General features: G+C 52.3%; 1 protein-coding gene across 10 annotated transcripts in view; it reads right to left on the bottom strand.

Moving 5' to 3' along the window:
* CELF5 (CUGBP Elav-like family member 5) overlaps nucleotides 1-19099 on the bottom strand; it is a 44322-nt gene that overhangs the window by 9327 nt on the left and 15896 nt on the right. For 6 of the 10 annotated variants that reach the window (XR_013960824.1, XR_013960825.1, XM_080672461.1 and 3 more), the window contains exons 2-8: nucleotides 18431-18513; nucleotides 7614-7665; nucleotides 5695-5823; nucleotides 4617-4696; nucleotides 2543-2689; nucleotides 1546-1687; nucleotides 1316-1462 (exon numbers count right to left, since the gene is read on the bottom strand). Coding sequence is in view for 7 of the 10 variants with exons in the window: in XM_080672461.1 (XP_080528587.1) it covers nucleotides 1316-1462; nucleotides 1546-1687; nucleotides 2543-2689; nucleotides 4617-4696; nucleotides 5695-5823; nucleotides 7614-7665; nucleotides 18431-18513 (780 nt within the window). In the remaining 3 variants the exon portion in view is untranslated. Of the gene's footprint in view, nucleotides 1-1315; nucleotides 1463-1545; nucleotides 1688-2542; nucleotides 2690-4616; nucleotides 4697-5694; nucleotides 5824-7613; nucleotides 7666-10372; nucleotides 10514-18430; nucleotides 18514-19099 lie in introns of those variants that run through there. The other 4 variants (XR_013960826.1, XM_080672458.1, XM_080672460.1 and 1 more) reach the window with 2 other exon arrangements.

Genomic DNA, 19099 nt, shown 5'->3' with positions numbered 1-19099 from the left:
ACTGGCACAGGGCCACTTAGATAGGAAATGGCAGAAGCCGAACTGGAATCCAGGTTTCTTGGACTCCAGAGAGGTTGACACATGACTCCCATCTCTCTCCCCAACCTGGCCCCCTCTCTCCTTCCTTTCATTCTCTATATTCTCCAGGACTCTGCTCCAGACCACCACTCACCCCCATCACTTCCTCTCTCGCTCCCTACACCTCAGTCATCAGTCACCCCATGGACCCTTATGTGGTTATGACCTTCCAACTGGCCCTAGTGGAGGAGTTAGGTGAGAGTTTGTTCAGGCCACCAGAGCTGGTGAATCAAGAAAATTCAGCCAAAAGATTCCGTCTGGATGGAGAGAGGTTGCTAGAGGATGGAATAGTGTGTGGGTGTGTGTGTGTGACTGTAAAGGGGTTGCATAAATGAATTACTTTGTAAAGGTGGAACAGTTCTGTATTTTGATTGTGGTGGTGGTTACATTAATCTATACCTGTGATAAAATGGTATAGAAGCACACACACATACACAAATGCATGTAAAAAGCAGTGAAATCTGAATAAGCTCTCCTACTCCAGTTGAGTTCACTGTACACACCAATGTCAGTTTCCTGGTTTTGACAATGCTCCTGTGATTATCTGTGATGTTAGCATTGGAGGAAGCTCGGTGAGGGGTACCTGGGACTTTGTATTATTTTGGTAACTCCCTGTTAGCCTCAATCATTTCAAAATAAAAATAAATCCTCTTTAATGGTGTAAACACAGATGACTTACTTCACTTCATCAAGGTGTTGGAACATGTTTGCCTTGAAATCATGGTATAGTGGGAAAGGTGGGACCTGTTCATGAGGGCAGAGCCTAGCTCAAATCAGTGCATGGTCAATATTGAGTGAATGAATGAGTGAATGAATGAATGAATCCTGGTACTGATATCTTCCCAAATAGTAACAATAATTAAGATTGATGGTGCCATTCTTAGTACTAGGTGATGTGTTAATCATTTTTCATACTGATTTCATTGTCAATGCAACCTCATGAGGTGACTGATGTTAATCTACCCCATTTCACAGATGAGCAAACTGAAACTCAGAGACTTAAAGGAATCACCCAAGGGCCACCAAACCTGGATATGAACCCAGAAATGTCTGGGTGCAAATTTCCTATGTTTAACCTTTTTCTCTGTGCCCGCAGCACATATCTGCTCAGCTGAGACTCTCATTGTTCTGCCCCTCTGCTCCATGGGGCATCAAGACACAGGAAATTATGCTTGTCCTAGAGACACCGTCCTGCCCCCTCATGCTCTCGTAGGCCCTGGGGAACCACCCAAGTTACCTGGGTAGGGCATGAGGCCATTGGCATATACAGTCTCTAGGGCAGGGTGCCCGCCAGGGAAGGGCACGACACCTGCAAAGCTGTTGGTGATGGGAGCCATGAGGCCGGGCACGGCGGCAGTGCTGAGCAGTGGGGGCGAGTGCAGTCCTGCAGAGAGAAAAACATCATGAGGAGCCTGGGCCTGGGCCTGGCCCTGCCCACCCGTCCTTGGGCCTCTGGCGGACTCTCACCAGAGGCAGGGGCGATGGGTGTGGCAGGCAGCCCATTAAGGCTGACAGCGCCGATCTGCTGGATGTGGCAGGGTGAGAAGGCCACGCCAGGGCTCAGGTAGCTGCCTGAGGTGGACAGGACCGTTGTCTGCTGCTGCATGAGCTGGGGGTGGAGAGGGAGTTAAGATGCACAGTCAGGGTGGCACCTGCCTGAGGTCATAGGTCCCAGGGAGTGGCCTGGTCCTCCAGTAACTAGGGGGGTCAGGCTGGATATCTTGGCTGAGGCCAAGGTCAGGGACAGTCAGGAATTGGGGCTCAGCCTTGAATCAAGGCTTAGTCTAGGATCAGGGCTCAGCCTAGGTTCCGGGCTCATAGGAATCATGGCTAATCCAGGGATCTGGGTTCAGTAAGTAATTTGGTCTTGATCAGGGATCAGGGATCAGCCAACACTTAACTCAGTCAGGATTGGGACTTAGAGGCTCAGTCTGGGTTTGGTCTCAGTTCAGGGTTGAAGCTTGACCTGAATTATTTGAGGGCTGAGCATGGGGTCATGTCAGTCCAAGTAGAGGTTCAGCTTGGGCTCAGGGCTCAGTTTATGGGTGGGGGCTCAGTTAGGTGTGGGGCCTGGGAATCAGTCTGGATATGTGAGCTCAGCCATGGCCAGAATAGGACCCTGAGTCAGAGACTGGGCAAGATACAGAAAGATGGGCAGAGCGCCTGGCCAGTGTGGCTCAGTGGTTGAGCATCGACCTATGAACCAGGAGGTTGCAGGCTCGATCCCCAGTAGGGGGCATGCAGGAGGCAGCCAATTAATAATTCTCATCATTGATGTTTCTATCTCTTTCTTCCTCTCCCTTTCTCTCTGAAATCAATAAAAAATATATTTAAAATAAAGATGGGCAGAGAGGCCAAACCCTTCAACAGAGACTTAGATGGAGAGAGAGAGACTGAGCTGGATCCTCAGAGTGGTCTTGGAAGTCCCACTGGAGACAAAAGCATGTTTTCTGGGGTCACTCACGGCCTGCGCATAGGCACTGTAGGGGCTGAAGGGCAGGGTGAGGGATGGTGTCAGGATGCCCAGCTGGCCCACCATCTGCTGCATGCGCCGTAGTGTTCGCTCCTTGTCTGTGTCGGCAAACTTGACCACCAAGCTGGAGGAGGCACCCTGCAGGAGCAGCCACAGCAGGAAGGAAAAGAAAGGATGGAGGTAACCAGGAATCTGGGGTCCCCAGAACCACACCAGTTCTGGTGAGGGCTATAGATAGCAACAGCTGTTGGCCCTGTCCATGAACCCCTGCTGCAGACTTTGGGCACCACAGCAAGACAACCTGAAGATCAGAGTCCTGGGTCTCGCACTTGATGATGCAACTACCTCAGCACACAGGTGGGGCATCTGGGTCCAGGGGGCTGTATCTGGGGTACAGTGGAGGACCCTGATTCTCAGGCACACTCCCCAAAACAGGAGGAGCCCTGGCCAGCATGATTCAGTTGGTTGGATGTTGTCCCATGCACCAAAAGGTTTCTGGTTCGATTCCTGTTGGGGCACATGCATGAGTTACAGGCTCCCTGATAGGGGGTGTGCAGGAGACAGCCAATCAGTGTTTCTCTCTCTCTAAAAATCAATAAAAAATCTTACACACACACACACACACACACACACACACACACACACACACACAGAAGGAGAATCCACCTGCTGGAGAGGAACATGGTGGCCTGGGTGGAGGATCCTATAATTGTCACCTACACCTGAGAACGGGTGAGAATCCGGTCACCAGAGAGGAATGGGGCACAGATGGATAACTGCAAATGGCATCTTGCACCAGAGAACAGGTTAGATTCCCACCATCAGAGAGGTTGACATGCCCCCTTTGATGGAGAGCTCACTCCCTGTTATGCCTGCCAGCCCATCACTGGACAGGTCTAAGTATGAGGAAGCCTGACCTGGTGATGAGCTAAATCCTGCCTGTCCAGGGATTAAACTGATGCCTGCTCTTCTGAGACTGCCCTGCACTCCACACCCATTTTCAAGAACTGAGAGGCAAGTTGGTTCTCCAAGCTGTCTTCCCCAGGCAGATTTAGACACTTACATACAGTGAAGATGGTTCCCAGAGCCTCCTTCCTGGGGGTCAGGGCCACCCCAATGCCTGGGTGGTCCTTCCCAGCCTCACACCACTGCTGACCCACAAGTTCCTGGCTCCAGTCTTGCCTCTGCCCACCCCTACTCTGGCCCCAAAGAGACATTTCCAACTAAACCTGACTCCTTCCCTTCCCTGTTGAACCCCTCTGTGGCTCCCCATGGCCATAGGAGGAATCTGTGTGCCTCAGCCTTGAACTGCAGGCCCCTCTAGCCCATCCTCCCCAGTTCCTCTGGGGCCCTCCATTCCGATCCTGCCTTTGATTTTGTCACTCCCCACACCCTCATGTTCCCCTGCTGGCCTCGGCAAATACCATCCACCCTCAGGTCTCACCTATCCTGTATACTCACACACATATACACGTACTCTTACACACATTCACTCACTGTGTATGCTCACAGTCATGCATAGCATTCACATATACATGCTCACCATGCATACTCACACATACTTGCCCAATGCATTCACATACACATGCACAAAATCACACATGTACACACATAAGTATATACAGTCACTATGCACACATAATCATATGCCCTCACCCACACATACACACATGTACTCATCCACACACATAACCCTCACACACACACCTACAGAGGCACATGCATGTACTTGTTCCCCCCACATCACCTGGGCATACTCATGCACTCAACATGCTTGCATACATGTACTCACACAGACATGCATGCCCTCTCACATGCTCTCTTAGACACACACACACATGCAACCACACACTGAGAGTACATTCTTTCACACACATACATGCACACATGTACAATCACTCAGACACATACACCCACTCACACCATCATCAGGACTGCCTCCTTTTCCATCTATGCCCACTATGAAGAAGAACCAAGGACTACCAGATGGCTGGGATGGTAGGAACAGGGCCCCCTTACCCCTTTCCCATGCCCACCACCTTGACCTAGGGTAGCTCCTACTCACCGGCATGGTCTGGCTGCCATGCAGGGCGTGGATTGCCGCCTGAGCCTCCGTGTGGGAGGAGAACTTCACGAAGGCACAGCCTGCTCCAAGAGAACAGGGAAGAGGCAATGGGATATTTCTGGGTAGGCAGGCCCACCGGAGCAGGGGCTGGGGACCCCGGATGGCCAGTCAGCATCAGACACATGCAGCCAGAAAGTCAGACATCTGGACACAGAGCCAGCCAGCCATTTGCTCAGACAGAGAGCTAGACAATGAAGGATGAGACAGTAAGGGAAGCACACGGCCAGCCATGGAGTTAGACAGTCAGCCAATCAGCCATCCATTTAGTCAGAAAGCCAGCCAGATAGCTGTTTGTCAAACCCACAATCAAGCGATGGGACAGGCTTAGAGAACACCCACCAGCCACCAACACTAGGAGATCCAGAGTTGTAATCAGACGTGCAGAATTAAAGTAACAAACCATGAGACACGGATGCAGAGAGATATGGTCCTGTGCACACCCAGGCAGAGATGCACTCAGACCCAGATGGATAGTAGATGCATGTGACCAGAGTTGGAGAAATGGGGATAAGTCACCATACAAAGGCAGACCCAGCCAATCAATCACATGAGCAGAATCAGGTGGACAGATAGCCAGAAACCACCAGACACACGAAGACCCATACAGAAGTGGTCATTTGGATACCCAGCAGGAAGAGTCAGAGACAGGGATGCAGGAGGTGTGATACTCAACCCTAGTCACATACAGTCACATGGGCAGACAAGAAAACATGCCTTTGGAGGTCATTAAACAATCATTCCTAGAAGGTACAGCCATATAGGAACGGTGGAGTACCTACGCAGAACACGGCAAATCCAGGTGGAGACAGGCATCCCCAGATGGGCAGAGGCAGCTAGTAGGACCAGTCTCCACCCACCCGCCAAAGCAGCTGGCCCCGCCCACCCTCGGGCCCCATGCACCAGTGGGGCTTCGCGCGGGCCCCACCCCGGGATCCAACCCCGCCCGCCTCGGGCGCCGCCCTGCCCCCCTATGTCCCCAGCCCTGCCCCCAGAGGCAGCCCCAACTCGGGCCTGTCACCTTTGCTGCTGCCATCAGGCCCCCGGAGCACCGTGCACTCGTCTATGACCCCGAAGGGCTGGAACAGCCGCAGCACGTCCTCCTCTGATTGCTGCTTGTTCAGCATCCCCACAAACAGCTTCCGGTCCCCTGTGGGCGGAGACACCACCTCAGACAAGTCCTGGCTTGAAAGCCTCCGGGAATTTCTCCCCTGGACCCTCCAGTTATGCGCGCTCGAAGGAGGTAACAGACGGGCGCTGCCCTGAGTCTCTCCCACGTTCCTGCACGATCCCATCTTCATGCCTTTGCTCACGCAGTGCCCCTCCCCTCCCCTCCCCCCCCCCCCCATGTCTGGAATGTCCTTCCTTCAATCCTTCGGGACGTCTGCACCACTGCTCCCACCTCCCAGTACAGATGGTCTCTCCCTCCTGTGGTCTCAGAGAACCCATACATAGTACCAGGGTTAGGAACTACCTTGCCTGGCCTAGGTACCTATCTGCCGTCTAGATTATACAGGGCGGGGTGAGCGCTGATGGCCCCTGCATCCTCACCGTGCCCAGCAGAGCTCCCTGCCCAGCCTTGCTGGGGCTCAGGAGGGACGGCAATCAGTGTTTGTTAAATGAGTGAGGCATGTGTGAGCGCAGGACCAAGTGCCTGGGCAGCCTGCAGTCCCCAACAGGTGGAGCTGGAGTGGGTGCCTGGCTGGGCCCTGCCCAAGTCTAAGGCCAGGGGCCAGTCTGGGTCACCCTCTCCTGTGTGAGGCACCAGAGCCCTGCCCCTGGGGTAGTTGTGCTGCTCCCCTGTGCAGCTTCCTCTCCCCTAGACAGTAAGATGGGTTACTATGGAGACCAGTTTTCTGGCAGCTGTCACTCATGGGGTGGGAGGGAGGGAGAAACACAGAAGCAGTGAGATTGGCGAATCAGGAAGAGAAAGACATATGAAACAGAGATAAGCAAAGAGAGGCACAGAGAGCAGCAGAGAGAACCAGAGACAGGAAAGAAAAAGATAAGGAGAGAGACAGAGATATGGTGGGAGAGGGAGCAAGAGAGAGGACAGAGATGGAGACATGCGAACCCCCGCTCTCCAGTCCCTGACCCACACTGGCGGCCAGGTTGGAGAGTATGAAAACAGGCTCCAGCCCATACTGGCTTCACCAGGCTCTTACACATTTCACGTTCCAGGGGTCCTAACAGCCCTGTCCCACATCAGAGTTGAAATCAGATGTGCAGAATCAGATGTCCCACCCTGTCTCTAGTCATCCCCTGGCTGGCTGTTCTTCCTCAGCCCCCAACCCACCTGAGATGGGGAAGAGGGACAAAAATCTCCAAGAATTTTTGAATCCTACTGGGGACAGCCAGCTTCCCCCTCCATGGGCACACCTCTACCACACAGTCCAGCCCCTGCAGACACTAGACCCCAACCTGCACGCCCACAGGCCCGTCTGTTACAGTCAAGCACACACACTTGAACATACATGCCCACGCACAGGCTGCGTGCACGGCGTTGCACGCACCCCCACTACGCCAGCCTCAGAAACACACATGCATATGTGCACATACTTGCACCTGTCTGCATACAGGTGTGCCCAAGTATGCATGCTTATATACACAGACATACCCACTTGTCCAGACATGCAAACGTTCACACACAACCCCCAAAATCAATTCACAGCCCTCCAGGGACCCCATGCCCTCTGCGTCTGAAGATCCCCATTACTGATCTCTGAGAGGAATCAGGTATTTCAAGCTCCAGGGGAAAGTAGCTGCACCTGGCCTGTGGCCCTGTGGTCAGGAAGAGGGGACAGAGGCCCTGCTTCCTGTCTCCACCCCATTAGTGTGTGAGCAGGCAGGTGACTATTGCGGCCTTTTGTGCAGGGACCTTCCCTTCTTCCCCCATTCCTCCACCAACCCCCAGCCTGGAGGTCACGGAGAGATGACAACTACCTCCACGACTTTCGCTGTCCGCAGGCTTCACCTGGATTGGCCGTGCCATCTGTGGAAAAAGGGGGTGGGGAGAGGTCAAGGTCAGCAGCTGGAGCAGCGGGGGTAGAAACTTTGTCTGAGCTCTGCAGGCAACCCTGCCTACCACCCCAGCCTCAGCATCCCACCAACCACCCGGCAGCAACGAACACTCCACTCAAACCAAATAATACATGGTCCCACCCACAGGACTTTGCTCACGCTGTCTGGAAAACTCTTACTTAGCCTTTAAAACCCAGTAACAATATCACTTCCGCCAGGAAGCCTCCTTGCCTCCCCAAGTGCCATGAACTGTTTACAAAGATATCCCAACTCCGCCAGTCCCTGTATGTGGTGAGACTTTGTGGTTCCTCTCATCCAGAACTGGAATCTATTTTCCTTTTGCATCTGCACTTGGCCATGTGACTTGCTCTGACCAATAGAATGAGGTGGAACTGAAGTTGTGGGAGTTCCAACCTTGGCCTCAAGAGACCCTGCAGCTTCCACACTTGAGACACTGAGATTACCAAGTCATTCCAGGTTATGCTGGGGCTATGGGAGGACGGCAGCCGTCACGCACAGAGGCCCCACTGACACACAGCACCTAGGACTGAGGCCGTCCTGACACAGCGTGCCCCAGTCAGGACCCAACTGATTGCAGCTGCATGAATGACCCCAGGAGAGACCAGCAGAACTCCCCAGCTGACAGGTTGGGATTACCAACCCACAGAATCACGAACAAATAAGATGATTGGGGTGGGCCTGGAGACTGAAGGGTCCCAGGTTCGATTCTGTCAGGGGCACATGCCTGGTTTGTGGACTCAATCCCCAGTAGGGGGTGTGCTGGAGGCAGCCGACTGATGGTGCTATCTCATCATTGATGTTTCTATCTCTCTCCCCCTCCCCCTTCCTCTCTGAAATCAATTAAAATACATTTTAAAAAATGATTGGGATGGTTTGTTACTCAGAAGTATCTGACCGATATATCAAGACTGCTACTTTTAGTCAGCTCCCCAAGCCTTGATGGCAGCACTGTCACACCTGAGTGGACCAGCCTGGATTCATTGTTCTGGACTCTTCTGTTCCCTGCCCCTGGCCCTGAAAATGATGTTCATTGGAAGAAATCTACCCCCTAGTTCCCACTCCCACACTTAACCAGGCATGGGTATGAGGTAAGCTAATGTGAATATTTGGCAACAGACTTGAGGGCTGTAGGATGGGGGTGGCATTTACTTCTCTGCCAATCCTAGGACAGAATCCTCCTCCCAACCTGGTATCTCTGGTGAACTCCTCCTACTCATTCTTCAAATCCCAACTCAAAAGCCCCCAAGTGGGCAATCCTTCCCCTCTCTGGGTTCCCTCCTCCTCTGCCTCAGGGCAGCACATATCTAGTGTTGCTCTTCTTCCTCCAGAATGGGGACCACAGCATCACCCCACACAGGGCAGGGTACATGGGAGATTCAGAGGAGCCCACTGAACTAGGCTGACCAGGAGAAAGAGGTCAACACCCACCGGCACAGAAAGACACCTGGTCCCTCCTCAACAGGAGTGGGGGCAGTGAGTGCTGGTCCTAGGTCAGACCATCTTGGAGTAGATCCCCACCCATCCAGAGAAGGTGCTTGATAAATGTCATGTTCTAATCATAGTGCAGCTGCCCAGCAAGCTCAAGAGAGAGACACAGTTTTCACCCCATTTTATAGATGTCAAAATCAAGGCCCAGAAAAGTTATTTACTATACCCACCAAGGTCATGGTAGATGAGTTGAGGCACCAGGAGTCCTAGAAGTCAAATTTAGAGATCTTTCCACCCACTCCCATGAGTAGAGACCTCTCTCCAACTTTAAAACCCCTATGTCTTCTTCCCTCTGAACTCCTTCCCCTTCCCTCAAGACCCTGTCCCAGCTCTCTCACTGATCACCCCTTTCCCTGAGTCCCTCCCCTTGTTGATTCCCCTCCCCCCTCTAGCTTACCTCCCCTTTCTGAGTCCTTTCCTTCTCTCTGCTCCCCCCCCATCTGAGCCCCTCCTACTTCAGATACCTCCCCCGTCTCTGAAAGTGTGTCCCAGGCACATATGGGCCTGGCTGCCTCAATCTGAACTCAGCCTTGGGAGCTCCAGAACCAGAGAGGCCTCAGCCTCCCCAATCCAGTGTCCCCAGTTCCGGTGCCCAACCAATCTGCCACCCAGCCACACCCTCAGAGGAAAGGGGGAACATTTCTCCCCTCCCTCACCACACACACACACACACACACACACACACACACACACACACACACACACACACACTGAGCCTTCTCCACCTGGGTACCACACCCAGCTAGCTGGAGGCAGGAGGGGAGATGATTTCAACCAGGTGGGACCAGATTCTGGGCTGGGGGCAGACTGAGGTGGTGAAAAGAAATGGAGAAAAGGGGGCACCTGAGCATCAGCCTCCTGCTTCCCCACACCTCCCACCTCACCTCCACTGGCCCTCACCTCTTCCCCCCTCCCAGCACCTTGGGCAGATGAGGATGGGGTTGCCAAGGCAACACTGATTCACCACATGGAAGCTGGCAATTGTTGTTACCATGGAAACTGCCTCTTAGGGGCGAGCCTAGCTCCTGCCTTGCACAAAAGAGATATTTAAATATAATCTTCTAGAGATGGATGAGCCAAGAGAGGGAACAAGGGAGGGGGCCACAAGGAGGTAACCTGCCCCCAACACAGCACCCTCAACCCTCACCCCATTCTCATGGCCTGAGTACCTGCTCACCAACTGTGCCTTCAGCTGTGGCTGCAGAGCCTGGGATCTTTCACCTCCAGCTGGAAGGCTCCTTCCCCCTCCAGGGTCAGCTTGGCAGCAGGAGGAGGTCCTGGTCTGCTCCCAGAAGCCAGGTGGGCAGCCCCCTCCTCTCCAGTCCCCTACTCAAAAGCCGAGGCGTGAAGGCCCAGCTATCCACACCCCACAGCCCCCTGCCCCGCCTTACCCACCGGCCTAGAGGCTCACACCAGGCTGGCTGGCATCCATGTGCTGTGGCCCGCACTGCTAGCCCTGGGTGCACAGGGGCGCATACGCAGCAAGAAAGCTGAGGCCCAGAGCCTCACTCCCTGAGCCCCACTCCCAGGCAATCCGCCAGCCACTGGCCAGGCCCTGCCCGCCCACTGGAACCCTGAGAAGGTGTGCCAGGGGGAGCCAGGTCTCCCCATACCCCCACCTCTCCAGTCACCCCTGCCCACCCTTTTGCTTCTGCCCACCTCCTTCCAGCTTCCTCTTTCCATCTGCCCCACCAAGGTCTCTGCTGAGTGCCCTCTCTCCCTCCTCCACCTCTGGCTCCCCAGTGTTGCACCTCTTCCCTCCCTGCCCTCTCCCTTCCTCTTTTCATTTATTCAACAACGTTCCCAGTGTGCCTCATACTGAGTAATGTTGCAGTCCCAGGGAGGACTCCACTTGTCTGGTGGAGGGGAAGACAGAGGCTGATACAAACCCTCCCAGACTCATAGGGTCAGGGTGGGGGCAGAGAGCAGAATCAAGGGCTGGAGAGCCTAGAGCAGGGGTGGGCAAACTTTTTGACTCGAGGGCCAAAATGGGTTCTTAAACTGGACCGGAGGGCCGGAACAAAAGCGTGGATGGAGTGTTTGTGTGAACTAATATAAATTCAAAGTAAAGGAGTGGAGGGGAGAGCAAGAGAACCGGATAGAACAGCCGGATCCGGCCCGCGGGCCGTAGTTTGCCCAAGGCTGGCCTAGAGCAAAGTACAGTGAAGAGCCACAGACTGTGCTGGGGCTGCACTGAAGATGGAAAATCTGTGGTAGGTTTTGGAGTGAATAGGAGTTTGAGGAAGAGACTTCCTCATGTTGGAGCAATATGTATATCCACTGCCTCATTCATCTCCAAACAACTTTATGAGATGGAAACATTCCCATTTTATGGATGGGCAAATCAGAAAGAGAAAGAAGAAGGTCAGAATCAGAGGCTCAATCTCCTGCTGATTTCCTCAGGGTCCTCTGGGGACCCAGCCAAGCTCCTGTGGGCTGGGGCTCTGGGAGTGTCTGTGTTTTGGGGTGGGCACACATGAAGTGCCTGGGGTCCAGTCCTTGCTCTGCCCCCCAGCTTTGGCTGAGTGACTTCAACCAAACCATACACCATTGGGGAAACAGAACCCCTTAGTCTGACCTTTGTCTATTACAGAGACGAAACTGTGGCCACTGGGGGGAGGGCCTGCAGGAGGAGTCTCTAGTGGTCAGGCCGGGGCCCCGAAGAGCCTCCTGGATTTGCAAAGTTGTGCCTTTAGAAGATGTGGGGACTCCAGGAGAAGCCCCAACTGGGTTGTTTCTGGGCGTGTGGAAAGGAAGGAAGCAAGGTGGACCCCCACATTCTGGGCTGCCCATGCCACCATTCCAGCCTCCTCCTCTCCCACTTGGGCCCAGCCAGACCAAGCCCCTCTCCACATCTAGATGCTGCCATGGCTCCCTATTGCCCTTGGGGTAGCATGTCAGTTCTTTAACCTGGCATTCAAGCCACCTTTGCCACTCAGGCCCAGGCACTCCTCCCATGCCCCCGGGACACTGCTGTTGCACTAACTTGGCTGGAATGCACCCCGTCCTCACCTTGAAGAGAACCCCTCAAATTCTACCTCCCTTTGAAGACTTCCTCTCACTATCTATCTGCTTTGGTTGCTTTGCCCAGACCTTGCTTTGATCAAGACACAACCCCCAACTAACACACTCTCTCTCTCTCTCTCTCTCTCTCTCTCTCTCTCTCACACACACACACACACACACACACACACACACACACACACACATACACACACACACAGTCTCTCTTTTGGGTGAGCTTCTTGGGGCAGGGCTGAGGGTCTCAGTGCCTCCTTATCCAAAAGACCCAGCACAGAATTCACAAATAGCTGACATGGGACGAGGCAAGACCTATGACTTTCACAGAAAGCAAAACCTAGGTCCTGTCCGCATGGGCACAGAGCAAGCTGGAAATGTGCTGGGCACAATGCTCAGCAGGGGAGGTAACCCAAGAGTTTGTGCCAGGCCATGTCTACACCATCCCCCCTTCTTGGGAAGCAAACAGGCTTGGAAAGGCAACACGACAGGCCAGGAGTCCTAAAGCTTGTCTTGCCTTGGATGGTCCGTTCTTTCATTCAGCATAGATTTACCAAGTTCCCATTGTGTGCTTAGCACCTGGCAATGTGTCATTTCACAGAATCCTCAAAATACTCCTCTAGTCCCATTTCAGAGGTAAGTAAACTGAGGCCTGGGAAGGTCAAAGCATTAGATGTTCAGCACCTTGGGGTCCCTTGCTCGTTTGCAGGTTTGGATTGACGCTGAGCCAAGTCATGGGGTGTGGGTGTGGCTCCTGCAAGAGGGGCACCTCAGAGACTCCTCTGTGCACAGAAAGGATTTTCAGGAAGGGTTTAGGGGGGACCCACAGCTGAACAGACAAACACATCCCTTTCAGAGGTGCTCAGATAAGCAGTATGGTGGCTACCAAATCTGGGGTGTCCCTTGCCCCCCAAGACCTTCATGATGAAAAAGATGGTGTTGTCTTAAAAGTCTTAGAGACAGCAGCTGCCCGCACTGGTCTTCGCTGCCCCGTGGGACCCATTCCACCGTCAGCCTGGGGTTTGACAGCCCCACTGAGATCCTCTGCTGGACTCTGAGGCACTTGCCCAGCCTAGATTCAGGGTCCTGGGTCCATTCGGGCTCTATTCTGGGATTCTGTTGTATTCAATTTAGGATCCTATTCCAGAACGCTGAGGTTTGATTAAGCTGTGTCCCCCATGGACCCTACTGGTACATGAGGAAGGAACTGGAAAGGGGGGTCATTCTTACTTCAGAAAGAAGCATTAGGGGAGGAGGAGCTCGGCTGCTTCATGGTGTGGGGGCACCGGGCAAGCAAGTGACTGGCTTGCTCCCTTCCTGGTTTGACAGAGGGGAGACGGCGCTCATGCAGGTCACCCAGCAGGGTGAGAGGCCTGCAGCTGTATCTCTCACTTTTTTCAAGAGATAAAAAGACAAGTGTTCACTGTACAATGCCTTCCCCAACTCACACATGCACACGGGGACTTGCGGGGCGGGGGCAGTGCAGGGGACAGGAGAGATGGTGGCTGTCTTCATTTCTAGAGTGATTCAGCTCTGGCCCCTCACTCCCTGCTGTGTGTGCAAGCATGTGCAGGCACAAGAGCCGGCAGGGTGGGTTTCCCAGCACGAGGTGAACCTCATGAGGCTCCATCTTTTGGTGGAGACCCCTTGGGGTGAGCGGGGCTCAGACTTCGGTGTTCAGATCAGCTGACAGGTGAGGGGGGCCTTCTGCCCCAGCAGTCCCCTTCCACCGTGCAATCTGCAAAGGACCCTCCAGATCTGGTTCTGAAAGGCTGATCCCACATCTGTGGGTGTCCTCAGGGGAGGGTGGCTTACCCGGAAAGTCAACCCCTTAGCTAATCAGAAGCCAAAGGTACACTTAGGGCGGGATCAGAACTTCCGGGTATGTGCCTGGTGGGCATGTGCCCACCAGAACCAAAACACGGAAAAGGATCTCTATTTTGAACAGCAAAAACGAGAAAAACCCAAATGTCCACCAAAAGGAGGATGAACAAATACATTGTGTAGTCATGTCGTGGAGTGCTACACGGCAATGAAAAAGCACCCATTACAGATGCAGGCGATGTTGACTCTCATTAGCATCATACTAAGTAGAAAAATGCAGATGGCTTTACATAGAATATGATTCCATTCATGTTGGGTTAAAAGGAAAACAGGCAACAGCCGTCTAATATTTTAGCAACGTACTGATAAGTGCTGAGACCATGGAGAAAAGCAGGGGCTGGGGACCAGAAAGGTCACAATAGTGGCTCCTCTAACAGAAAGAGAGAGGCTGGGCTTGAGACGTGGGATGGGGATTCCTGGGATGCCACTTGTGTAGTAACAACGGGGGTGCGTGCTTTATCGTCGTTTGTGTTGCATGCACTTTTCTCTAAGTGTGTGGTATTTTGCAAACTTTAAGAAATAATCTTTAAAAATCATGCTGTACTTCTGGAGGATGCTTCCCAGGCCTGGTGGTGGTCCCCAGGGGTCCCTGCATCCTCAGGGTCCAACTCTGAGCCACCTCCCCCTTATTTATCAAACATCAGCCCTCACCCCCTGGAGGATAGGGACCAGCTTGCAGGAAACTGAACCAGACAAGCCAGAGGTTCAAGGCCTGTGGAGGGGGAGATACAGCTGCAGGCCTCTCACTCTACTGGGTGACTTTCCATGAGTCCCTCTTACCCACCATCTCCTCTCTGCCAGCCCTCCTGGTGGACATGGCCTTTAGATGAGGGGCCCCAACAGTGCTGGGCAACAGTGATCATTCACACACCAGGCTCCATGTGGAGGCTGAGGAAACTGAGACCCAGAGAGGAGAGGGTATTGCCTGAAACTCCTCACCTCCCAACAGTGAGCTGACATCAAAGAGAAACCTCGATCCCTGCAATCTAGATATATAATAACACTGCATCGTGTTCCTGGGTCTACCATTCTGGGTCTGTGCTATCCAATATGGTAGCTGACTCCTGGCCTAGGATACTCTAGGACCGCACTGTTCAGTAGGCTAACGGGCTCCTAGTCTAGAACATTCTAGGTCTGCACTCTCCAATACGGTAGCTGGCCCCAGTCTAGAACATTCTGGGTCTGTGCTAACATAGTAGCCAACTCTCTAATATAGAACATTCCAGATTTGATCTGTCCAATGTGGTAACCGCCAGCCACATGTAGTCACTTAAGTTAAAGTTTACATTTATTAAAATTAAATAACATTAAAAATTCAGTTCCTGAGTCATATTTGCCACATTTTCAAGGCTCAATAGCCACATGGACCTAGTGGCCACCATACTGGACAGCACAGACAGGACATGTCCATCATGGGAGAAAGTTCTATTGGACAGCAAGCGTCTAGAATGGCAAATTACAGCCTTATCCTGAGCCGCCTGCCTGTTTTTGTAAATAAAGTTTTATTAGCACATAGCCACACCCATTCATTTACATGTTGTCTGAGGTGACCCTGGGCTTAGAACATTTTAGAACCATGCTGTCCAATAAAATAGCCACCAGCCACATGTGGCTACGAAGCCCTTGAAATGAGGCTTGTATGACTCGGGAATGGGATTTTAAAATTTGTTTAATAACAATTAATAAACTATATTGACTGCCTGTTGAAATAATAAGATTTTAGAGATATTGGGTTAAAATGAAATATAGCATTAAAATTCCTTTTACCTGTTTCTTTCTCCTTTTTAAACGTTGCTACTGGAAATTTTAAATGCTGCGTGTGGCTTGCGTTATATTTCAGTTAGCACTGCTCGCCAGCTCTTCTTCCTAACCAGGATTTATCCACCTGGGCACTATTGACTTGGGGTACATAATTCTTTGTTGTGGGCCGTCTTGTGCCCTTCAGGGTGTTGAGCAGCATCCTACAGATGCCTCCCACAGCATCTTCCAGCCTTGACAATGACAAATGTCCCCAGACATTGCCCAGTGTCCTTTGGGAGCAGAATCGCCCTGGGTTGAACACTCTTCCTAACCTAATGTAAACTTTTCCGTTAGACAACAGAGGCTCTCGTGTGTTCTCAACAACACACCAGGCACGTTCCTGCCTCCGAGTCTTGGTACACTCTGTCCTCACGCCACCCCCGTCTTCATCTCCATCTGCCACAATCCTCCCCATCTCTCAAAACTCAGCCCCAAAGCTCCCTCCTCCAAGAAGCCATCCTGTTTGCTCTCTACTGAGTCTGCCATGCATGCCAGCTGTTTCTCCCTGGTGATGCTGCCCCAGGTCGCCCTTGCATCTGGCCGTTTATTTTGTGCTAGCCTTCTGTAGCGGGTTGAATGATGGTCCCCCTAAAATATACCCAAGTCCTAACCTCCGGAACCTGGGAATGAAATGAGACCTTATTTGGCCCTAGCCAGATAGAGCATCGGCCTACAGACTGAAGGGTCCCGGGTTCTATTCTGGTCAAGGGCACATGCCCGGGTTGTGGGCTCGATGCCCAGTGGGGAGTGTGAAGGAGGCAGCCGATCAATGATTCTCTCTCATCATTGATGTTCTATCTATCTCTCCCTCTCCCTTACTCTCTGAAATCAATAAAAAATATTTTTAACAAAAAAAATCGTAATAAAATGAGACCTTATTTGGAAAAGGGGTCTTGATGAATGGAATTAAATGACAGCTCTAGAGATGAGTTTATCCTGGATGAATGGTAAGCCCTAAATCTAATGACAGGTATTCTTTTTAAAAAAATATATATTTTATTGATTTTTTACAGAGAGGAAGGGAGAGGGACAGAGAGTTAGAAACATCGATGAGAGAGAAACATCAATCAGCTGCCTCCTGCACACCTCCTACTGGGGATGTGCCCGCAACCAAGGTACATGCCCCTGACCGGAATTGAACCTGGGACCCCTCAGTCCGCAGGCCGATGCTCTATCCACTGAGCCAAACCAGTCAGGGCTAATGACAGGTATTCTTATGAGAGAAAGGCAGGGGACATTGGAGAGATGTAGACACAGAGGAGAAGGCCCTGTGACAACGGAGGTAGGAATTATTGGAGTAATGAGTCTACAAGCCAAGGAACTTCTGGCAGCCACCAGAAGCTGGGAGAGTCACAGACAGGATTCTCCCAGAGGGAGTGTAGCCTGCTGTCACCTTGCTTTCCGATTTCTGGCCCACAGAGCTGTGAGACGATATATTTTTGCTGCTTCAAGCGTCATGGTTTGTGATGCTTTGTTAAGCAGCCCCAGGACTCCAGGAGTTGGAAGGAGGGTTTTGAAAATTGAAATCAAACCAGGTCATTCCCCTGCTTGCCACCCTCCCATGGCCCCAGCTTCCCTTGGAATAAAATCCAAACTCCTCACATAGTCCTGTCCCTTCGTCTTCCCCATCCTCCTTCCACCCTCCTCCTCACTCCATGGCTTCACTCTGCTCATCTCCTCGATGCTCCACAAAAGCACTGAGTTTGGTCCAGCCTCGAGGCCTTTGTACTGGCTGTGTCTCCTACCATGGATGCCCTTTTGGCAGATAGGCCCCCTCCCTCCCGCAGGTCATCAGGTTGCCTCCTCAGAGAGGCCTTTCCTAACTACCTGGTTTATCTGTAACCCACTGGGCTGGCACACCCCAGACTTCCTGTTCCCAGAATTGATGGATACAGGTGCCCCAAGCAGCTCCTGCATGCTTTTGATGCTGAAGGGTCTCTGAGAATTCCGGAGAGAATGGCAAGCCCCACCCCCAGAGCCCCGAATCTCACTGTGGTTCCTTCACTTTCCATCAGGAGGTGCTGCCTGGAGACCAGGCTCACTTGGCTTAGGGGACCTCTGCCCACCCACAGAGGACAGGGCTGAAAGAGAACTGGCAGGTACAGAGCCTGGGCCGGCCTCCCCTTGGGATGGAAATCCTGCCCAAGCAACCCCTGAATCATGGGGCTGAAGCTCTATTTGCTTCGATGTTCCTTTAACACACTAGACACAGTCCTGCCTCAGGGCCTTTGCACATGCTGCTCCCGCTGCCTGCTAATGCTTCCTCATCTTCAGGTCTCAGGCCAATAACACTCACACCCTCAACCAGTGCCACCTGCATGACCGACCACACATCACCACTCTGGTGTGACGCTTGGGCCCAATATGCAGTAGGCACTCAGTAAGTGCTCACTCTGGTGATCATTTCTGTCCCTCTGAACCTTATACCTCTTGCTGAGTCAAGACACTGCTGATCCCAAGAAGGGCCTTGGCCTTCCCCAGGCTGAGAGCCACCCCTCCTCGCCCCAGACAGCATCCAGACTCACCCCGGGCAAGGTCTTCTGTTCGTGCAGAGCAGTCTGAGCTTTGATGGCAGAGTCCCTGGCACAGTAAGTGAGGAAGGCACAGCCTGGAGGGGAGAGAATGGGGTGTTAAGAAGAAAGGATGTTGTACACCCATGTTCATTCATAGCAGCATAATTCACAATAGCCAACAGGTAGAAACCACCCAAGTGTCCATGGATGGATGAACGGACAAACAGGGTGGTCCATCCACACAGTGGAATATTATTCACTCTTTTAAAAAGGGAAATGATGACACCTGCTATGACATGGATGGACCTGAAGGACATTTTGCTCAGTGAAGTAAGCCAGGCACAAACGGGCAAATGTTGTACAATTCTACCGATAAGAAGTCCCCAGGGAGTCCACTCCATAGAGACAGACAGTAGACCTTGTCAAGGGCAGGGGGAGGAGGATGAAGAGTTCATGTTTAATGGGGACAGAGTTTCAGTTTGGAAAGATGAGAAGGTCCAAGAGGAGGATGGTAGAGATGGTTGTACAGCAAGCAATGTGAATGCACTTAATGCCACTGAACTATACACTTAAAAATGGTTAAGACGGTGAATTTAACATTATGTGTATTTTACTACAGTAAAACAACAGGGGGAAAAGGAGAAAACCACATTAAAATGGTAGGTTTTATATTATGTGTAT

This window comes from Plecotus auritus (assembly GCF_963455305.1).
Source record: "Plecotus auritus genome assembly, chromosome: 6".
NCBI classification, from domain to species: domain Eukaryota; kingdom Metazoa; phylum Chordata; class Mammalia; order Chiroptera; family Vespertilionidae; genus Plecotus; species Plecotus auritus.
The sequence above is the reverse complement of the archived record's forward strand: the minus strand, read 5'-3'. Positions and strand labels throughout refer to the sequence as shown.